General features: G+C 32.3%; 1 protein-coding gene across 1 annotated transcript; it reads right to left on the bottom strand.

The window, feature by feature from the left end:
* Positions 1-482: 482 nt before the first annotated feature.
* Positions 483-3,678, bottom strand: LOC131067649 (zinc finger protein WIP6). The gene is made up of 2 exons (XM_058002742.2): positions 2,893-3,678; positions 483-1,364 (listed from the first exon to the last, which is right to left on the bottom strand). Exons 1-2 carry the CDS (start codon positions 3,364-3,366, stop codon positions 894-896), a joined length of 945 nt encoding a protein of 314 aa, XP_057858725.1. The 5' UTR covers positions 3,367-3,678; the 3' UTR covers positions 483-893.
* Between the last annotated feature and the right edge of the window lie 5,952 nt (positions 3,679-9,630).

The raw sequence follows: 9,630 nt of genomic DNA, 5'->3' as shown, positions 1-9,630 counted from the left end.
TAAAAAATCTTCAGAACTACAATAATATAACGAAATTAGAACACTTACAAATAAATTTATTTCATAAATATGAATTCATCAATATTCTAACAACACCATAATTTTAAAATCATTTTAAATAATTTTAATTTATTGTTTACTATTCTAAAAATTCAATATAATTGAAAAAATGATTTGGATAACTTAACCAAATTGAATTTTGTCTAAACTCTATGTAATCTATTTTACCGGTCTGCTGATAAACCTAAAATAAAGGAAGATACTTTCCATAAGTATTGTAAATAATAATAATATTGTTTAAAATCCAGGAAACATATCTTGTAATTGGAATTTTAATATTACTTAAAACCCATGAAACATATCATGTATTTGGAATTTGATAGATTATATCATGTGGGTAATGCAAATTCTTACGTACAAAGCAAAACAATTATTGCAAGTATAAGAAATAAAACAGTCTATCAGATATTGTTTCTTTAATTTGCAGATCTCAAAAGAAAAAATAGAGTCTTTCAGAAATTGTTCGTTTGATTTGCAGTCCTTTCAAAGAGTTTTACAGGAATTCTAGACTGTGTGAACCATATTGCCATGGAAATCCTCTGGTTAACAAACATCTGAAACACTAGGTACGAATTCATATGAACAAAAAGGCTTCTACTGGCAAGATTTTGAATGCCGTGCAAACAATGAGCAGAATGGTTGAAATCGTACTATGGGTGTACCTGTTAACGTTATCCTACATCTTGGAAATTTGTACATTTATTTACTGAATGGCAGAATAATGGAATACAGCATAATTGGATTTGACCAGACCAGTAGTGATGGTACTTGACAAATTCCAAACCACCCGTGAAACTTATGAGCATTAAGATAACCTGGAGAAACAGGCCGTATTAGCGAGAAGTACCTGAATAATCGTCATCCAGATCTAAAACTCCCCCTTGTGAGGGCGAATCATGGTGATCATCATCATCATCACAGTGATGGAGGGAATGAGGAGCATGAGAACTCCCAAAGGCACGAATGTGGTCCTTTAGAGAGCGTTTGTGCTTGAAATCTGAGCCACAAATGCAAAGCCAGAGTTTTCCACAGTTCTTTTCATGGGTTCTCCAGTCGCCTCGAACAGCAAAGGCCTTGCCACATTTCCCACATGAGAAGGCCTTCATCATGGTCCCATGCTTGCGCTTGTAATGGGTCTGAAGGGTTCTGAAATCTTTCAATGGCTTTGCACGCGGGTGGTGAATATTGTTCCTACAATCTTGAGCTGGGCAGTAGCATGGGAGTCTCAGAATGGCCGAAGGGTTTGTGCCTCGCAATGATTCAGGGCCCTTCCTGTACTGTGATCCATGTCCCCACATGTGCATCTGCAAAAGGATGGAGCAAAGTTAAAGAATTCCTTCTTTCTATTTCATTCTGATGATGGATTTTGAAGTTATTTGAAAGCTTAAATGATAAGAATTGTCGAACAGTCAAAAATTGAAATCTATTGTGAAGTCATTGTCTGAAATGTTGATGATAAAAATTTCACACAGTCAAATTTAGAAATATATCCTGAAGACATGATCTGAAACATTGATGGTAAGATTCGCACACAGACAGATCTACAAATTTATTGTGAAGACACGATCCAAAACATTCAAGATCATGATATCCTAAACATTGATGATAAAATTTGCGGAGTCAAAATTGAAAAATATATTATATTTTCATGATCCTAAACTTGAAAGATAAAAACTACAGAGAGTCAAATCTAGAAATATATTCTGAAGCCATAATCTGAAATGTTGATGATAAAAATCGCAGAGTCAAAACTAGAAATCTATTGTGACGACATGATCAGAAACATTGATGATAAAATTGCATGTAGTCAAATCTACAAATTTATTATGACGAGACTATCCAAAGCATTGAAGATAAAAATTGCAGCAGTCAAGGTCATGGTCCTGAACATTGATGATAAAATTTGCACATAGTCAAGTGGAGAAATATATTCTGAATTCATGATTCTAAAGGTTGAAGATAAAAACTATACACAGTCAAATGGAGAAATATATTGTGAAGTCATGATCCAAATGTTGATGATAAAAATTACACACAGTCAGATTCAGAAATATATTATGAAGTCATTATCTGAAATGAAAAAGTTGCTCATACAAATTACAAAGTCAGATTCACAAATATATTATGAAGTCATGATTAGAAATGTTGATGATAAAAATTATAGAGTCAAATCTAAAAATCTGCCGTAATTGTGAAGTCATGATCCGAAACATTGTTGATGAAAATTGCACACAGATTCAGAGATATATTATAAAGTCATGATCCAAAATGTTGATGATAAAAATTGCAGAGTCAAATCTAAAAATTTGCTACAAATTACATATATAGACTGTGAAAACTTCATTGTTTTACTTACCATCAAAATCAGAAATCTTCTATATCATGAAAAACCTATTTCGAACTCATAATCGAAAGGAGACATTGATGATAAAAATTGCAGAGAGTGAAATCTAAAAATCTATTTTGAAGTCACAATGTCAGAAACACACAATCAAAATCAAAAACAGCAACAAAAACTATTATAGATTGTGGAAAACTAATATCTTTAATCTTGATACCAAACAAATTGATGATAAACAATTAGACTGTCAAATTCACAAATGTAATACAAAAATCTATTTTGAAGTCACAATGTCAGAAACACACAATCAAAATCAGAAACAGCAACAAAAACTATTATAGATTGTGGAAAACTAATATCTTTAATCTTGATACCAAACAAATTGATGATAAACAATTAGAGTGTCAAATTCACAAATGTAATACAAATTTGTACCACAAAGTGTGAAAACTTCATGCTTTTAAGAAATAAAAAACATTGTGACCAGATACCTGCATATTGTTGTAGCGGTTGAAAGTCTTGCTGCAGACAGCGCAGGAGAATTGGGTGGGTCCGTCAAGGATTTGTGCAGGCGTAGGAACCCAATACTGGCCTTCTCTGCGTGGAATACCCAAATGGGAAGCAGAGCTCTGAGGCCTATTATGTAAGGCCACCGTCACCTTGCCTTCTTCATGTGAAGTGGAGGAAGCTTGGTGAGTGATGTCTTGCTTTAGCCTCTGACCTGGTGGTCGGAGGCTCAAAAAGAGTTCTTCCTCATCATCTTTTTCTTTTTCTTCTTCCTCTTCATTTTCGCGTTCATCATGATAGATCGATCTGTACATCTTCCATGATGAAGTCGCGGGATCTTGATCTGGAATGGACATGGGAAAGTGGGAAAGACGAGGATTCAGAAGAGGATTTTCTTTTTGCTCCATGAGGGCTAAGTTAGGGTTGAATGGGAAACGAAGAAGAAGACGATCCATCATTCCAGTCCAGGGCTGGTTTTCCTACCTTCTTTCTCACCCAAACAACCAAATTTCAATCAATGCATGTATATATTGTGGATTACTTGAGATTGGTCGTCTGGGAAAGGCTGCGAAGGGCGTGGTTTAAAAGATGTGTGTTCACTCGATTATGGTGTCCTTGCAGACAAGTCACTGCACGCTCTGTCTCCCACTCCTAAAACACCATGCCATGACAAAACTCGGGACTTCGAAATCTTTTTAATAAAGTCTCCTGAAACTTGGAAAAAGACAGCGGGTGGGCATTTTATTACGTGGTGAAGATAATGAAACCCTTCATTATTCAAAGGTATTAAGACACTGATAAGAGAGAAGGAAAGAAGAAGAAAATGGCATAGCCGACAGGGCAGCGGCTAAGCTGTGGTGTGGGGTGACCCACAATAGGATTTTGGCTTTCACAGTGTGAACGAACTTCGTCTCAGTTGGCAGCACCTGCACCGCTGTCTAAGGCTTGGAATTTGTTCCATTCAACTCTACTTTTTTAGCACCAAAATGAAAAAATCCTTTGCCTATCGTACTAGTCAATGCACTACACTCCATTGTTTAAACCACCGCCACATGTACAGAAATTTTCACCTCCAAAAACATATCCAGTTGGTTCCAATTTACTAGTATTGTAATGAGTGTTTGTGATCGTACTTTTCCAATAATATCTATTATTAGCAATGCATTATGTTTTGGATGCAGTTATTCTGGCTTCAAAACGACACTGTCATATGATGATTACTTTCATGTTATGCGGGCAGTGGGAGACAGCGGACACAGCTATTCTGTCAAGTTCTGTCGAGCTTTGTTATTTACTATGTCTCTCACGGTCGGCATTTTTGTTGCAGTTATGAATCGATGAGGTTGTAGAGAAGAGATCTCATTTTCAACATGGATACTCCACAATAAGACTCTAATAGGGGTTTGAAACTTGGTGGCAAGAACCACAACACCATGAATTAACCATCACACTATGCCATTACTAGTTAAATTTGTCACATCATCGAAAAAATGTCGACAACGAGAATACGTATAAAATTTGGAGTCCTAAGTAAGTGTGTATAGATGAGGGGTCCTATTCTTAACATGGACACACATTAACACTCCAATAGGGGTTTTTGTTGGAGTTATGAATCAATGAGGTCGTAGAGAAGAGATTTCATTTTCAACATGGATCTTCAACAATAACACTCCAATAGGAGTTTGCATCTTGATCGCAAGAACTGCAACATCACGAATTAACCATCACATTATGCCATTACTAATTAGATTTGTTATATCGTCAAAAATTTGCCAACGACAATAATACGTATAAAATTTAGAGTCCTAAGTAAGTGTGTATAAACGAGGGATCTTGTTCTTAACATGGATACTCAACAATAACACTCCAATAGGGGTTTTAACTTTGATGGCAAGAACCACAACACCACAAATTAACAATCACACTATGATGTCATCATCAATTAAATTTGTTATATCTTCAATAAAAATGTTCATGATGATGAGAATAAGTATAAACTTTGGAGTCTTAGGTATATATAGGTAGATAAAAGTCATCTAGAGATCAAATATGGTTTTATTACCTTTAGAAGTTTGAATTAAGATGAATGACCTAATTAAGGAACACAACATCATTCTCATTGAATCATCAATAACTCTTTGATTGGACAGTGACCTTTTTCTTATCCATAACTAAATATCCTATATCAAACACAAGAAAGTAAAAGAAAACTCTCCTCAAAGTTAACATCAATAAAACAAAACCAATATATCATGTAATATCCTAATTAGAACCAATGATAGAAAAGTGGAAAAGCATTTGTTCTTTCTAAATTCTCCAATTCTTGTTAAATTGGGTTCTACCTCATTGATTTTTTTAACTATGTAATCTTTAAAGATTGGTAAAAGTATTGTGACATATCTTCATTATTTGCCACCAACTTCCTCTCTCCTCCATTATGCATGCCAATTTTCTTTAGATTTTTATCTTTAGGTTTCAAATCCTCTCCATATTTCACTTTATACTAAGATTTTTGTAGTACCACACTATCACTTTCCACCCACTCCATCATATTCCTTATTCCCTCCTATAGTACCATTAATGTATCTTTTTTCACAAAATCTTCTTCATACTTCATGGGAAATGTGACTAATTCTCTTATTATTTAAAGCGTGTTATTAGTCACCCTATCTATATCTTAGAAGCTAAAACTTAACAAAAATATTTTTCTATTATCATGGCCAGATATTTTTATCTTTGCACCTAGGGAATGTACCATGTATTCACAATTTCTAGTAGGGTCCAACAAAATAATTAAATTTTGAGTCTTTGTTTATGTTTCCCAATGTATCCTAACTTTTTACACACTTATATAAGTGTTTCCTTAGTTTTCAAGTACCATTGATATCTATGACAGTCCATAAGTTCCCCAACTCGTCCATGTATCTTATTTTGATCAAGATTATTTTGTTTTCCATGTTATAATGTTAGTTTTATGGATATTCCACAAAAGCCTCACAATTACTACGATCCATCTTGCGATCCTATCCATCTTGTGGTCCTACCTTTAAAAATTCATTTATATTTACTCAAGGTAAAACCAAGTAGGTTTCTTGCTACTAAGTATCTTGGTAGATTAATATGTGTTATGTTATGATCTTAATTTAGAGCTATGATTTTGGCCAGGAATTTTGTTTCCATCATAACTCCTAAACCAATATGAATTTTAGATCTGATCTTTTTGGTTTTGAGGTATGTTTTAGATACGATCTTAGAATAAAATGTAGCTTTTGAAGGTACATTTTTATTAAGAATTAAAATGTATTTATTTTTCATAAATTTTCTTTATAGGTTGCAATTTTTAGATTTTTTTTTAAATCTGTATACTTTGAAAAGCTTATTAAAAACTAGATAGGGTTAGTTCTTTGTAATTTACTATTAGAAATAGAATAGGTCCTTTATTTAGTGGTTAAATTTTAGTCAAAGTTTTCATATATGTGCTCTATAGGCTGCAATTTTTGGAATTTAAAAATAAAAATCGAAAGATCATTAAAAATAAAGTAAGGTTAGTTCTTTGTAATTTAATATTAGACATAAAATATATCCCTTAATTTAATGGCCAAATTTTCGTTCAAACATAAACAAAAAATTCTCTCATAACAACTACTTTCCTACCAAAATAAATCTTAAAATACAAAACATAATTGAATCCATGTCATCTTTAGGATTAGAGTACCTTTCTATTCATTAAAATACAAGGACCCATTTTATTTTCAACCACCTAAAATTGATGAAATAATTCTTTGAGTACATTAAACAAATATACATTTCATTAAAGATAAAATGCTTGACAAGCATTTCTAAAATATTTAAATGAGGGTTTGGAGAATTTTGTAGAGGAATCATTATTAGAATTAAAGTCTCAAATAAACCACCAATGTGTCTACAACCATAATAAACTAAAGCAAGGGATAGGAGAATCTTCTCAAGGTCGAGAATTATACCTAGCAAGAATAAACATTCATAAATTTGATGGTAGAAATGTAATTTCATGGATAAGACTATAGATAATAGAACAACAATTTAAGTTTTGCAATATACAAAATAATTTAATGGTTTACATAGCCTTACAATATTTTGTATTATGACCATATCAATGGTACTAATGGTGTTGAACACAGCATAAGAATGAGAGGAGGGAGGGGTGGGGGGGGGTGCAGGGGAGGGAGTGAACTAGTCTGGACCTTCAAACACTCAAATACTGATCTTCAAACTTTAAACTACAAAAATATAATATTAGCAAAAACAAATCATGAAAGCATGAAGCACAAGAAACACATGAACACCAAATATATGGTTGGAATTTGTTCTACTAGGTCTACTTTTTAGCTTAAAATGAAAAAAATCATTTGCATATAGTACTAGTTAGTGCACTATGCTCGACTGTTTGAACCACCACCACATGTACAAAACTCCTCATCTCCAAAAATATATCCACTTGGTTCCAATTTACTAGTATTGCAATATGAGTGTATGATAGTACTTTTCCAATAATATGTAAAATAAAATTAGCAATACATTATGTTGGGGGTTGTTATGGTTATCCTAGTAGGTGGTAAAAAGGAATTTTTTATATCATTTAGTCCTATCTTTCTTTTATAATTGGGAGTAAAAAAATTTGTTGGAGTTATGAATCAATGAGGTCATAGACAAGTTATCTCATTTTCAACATGGATACTCAACAATACTACTTCAGTAGGGATTTGCATCTTGGTTGCAAGAATCGCAACACAACAAATTAATCATCACACTATGTCTTTATGAGTTAAATTTGTTATATCATAAAAAAAATGTTGATGAAAGGATTGCATATAAAATTTGGAGTCTGAAGTAAGTGTGTATAGATGAAGGTTACAGAAGAGAGATCTCATTTTCAACATGGATACTCAACAATAACACTCCAATAGGGTTTTTCACCTTGGTGGCAAGAACCACAATACCACAAAGTAACCATCACACTATGTCATTATGAGTTCAATTTTTTTATATCATAAAAAAAATGTTGATGAATAGAATACATATGAAATTTGGAGTCCTAAGTAAGTGTGTATATATGAGGGATCATGTTATCAACATCAATACTTGACAATCACACTCCAATAGGGGTTTTAATTTCGATGACAAGAACCACAACACCATAAATTAACCATCATACTATGTTGTTGTCATTAATTAAAAAATTTATATCATCAAAAATAAATATTGATGACAAGAATAAGTATAAACTTTGGAGTCTTAAATAAGTGTATATAGGTAGATAAAAATCATCTAGAGATCTAACATGATTTAATTTACCTTTAAAATTTTGAATTGAGATGGATGACTTAATTAAGGAACACAACATCATTCTCATTGATTGGTTTATAACCCTTTTATTAGATAGTGACCTTTTTTCTTATTAATAATTAAATATCTTATATCAAAAACAAGAAAATAAAAGAAAACTCTCCTCAAAGTTAACATCAATAAAACAATCCAACATATCATGTAATATCCTAATTAGAACCAATGATAGAAAAGTGGAAAGTATTTGTTCTTTCTAAATTCTCTAATTCTTACTAAATTAGGTTCTACCTCCTTGGTTATTTTTTCCTATGTGTTCTTTGAAGGTTGGTAAAAGTATTTTGAAAGTATTATGGCATATCTTCATTATTTTCCACCAACTCCCTCTCTCCTCCATTATGCACATCAATGTTCATTGGATTTTTATCTTTAGGTTTCAAATCCTCTCCATATTTCAATTTATATTAAGATTTTGTAGTACCGCACTCTCACTTTCCACCCACTCCATTATATTCTATTTTCCCTCCTATTGTACCATTACTATCTCTTTTTTCACAAAATCTTCTTCATATTTCATGGGCAACATGATTAATTCTCCTAGTATTTAAAGCACATTATTAGTCTCCCTATCTACATCTTAGAGATAAAACTTTACCAAAAATATTTTTCTATTATCCTAGCCAAATATTTTTATCTTTGCACCTAGGAAATGCACCATCTATTCACAATTTCCATTAAGGTACAACATAATAACTAAATTTTGAGTCATTCATCATGTTTCCCACTACATCCTAACTTTTTACACACTCATATAAGTGTTTCCTTGGTTTTTAAGTACCACTAATTTCTACAGCATCTCATAAGTTCTCTAACTCCTCCATGTATCTTGTTTTGATCAAGATTGTTATACTTTACATGTTAGAATGTTGGTTCTATGGATATTCCACAAATACCTCACATCTAATACAATCCATCTTGTGGTCCTACCTTTAAAAAATCATTTCTATTTACTCAAGGTACAACATGAAGTAGTTTTCCTACTACTAAGTATCTTGGTAGATTAATATGTGATATGTTATGATCCTAATAGAGCTACAATTTTGGCTAAGAATTTTGTTTCCACCATAGCTCCTAAACTAGTATGAATTTTGATCTGAATTTTTTGGTTTTGGGGTATGTATTAGATAAGAGCTTAGAAAAAAATGCCGGCTTTCAAGTTATGTTTTCATGAAGTTATTAAGATTTAATTATTTTTCATAAATTTACTTTACAGGCCACAATTTAAAAAAAAATTAAAAACTTTACACTTTCCAAAGCTTAGAAAAAACTAGATAGGGTTAGTTCTTTGTAATTTATTGTTAGAAATAGAATAGGTCCTCTAATTTAGGGGGTTATGTTGG

This window comes from Cryptomeria japonica, chromosome 11 (assembly GCF_030272615.1).
Source record: "Cryptomeria japonica chromosome 11, Sugi_1.0, whole genome shotgun sequence".
NCBI classification, from domain to species: Eukaryota; Viridiplantae; Streptophyta; class Pinopsida; order Cupressales; family Cupressaceae; genus Cryptomeria; species Cryptomeria japonica.
The sequence above is the reverse complement of the archived record's forward strand: the minus strand, read 5'-3'. Positions and strand labels throughout refer to the sequence as shown.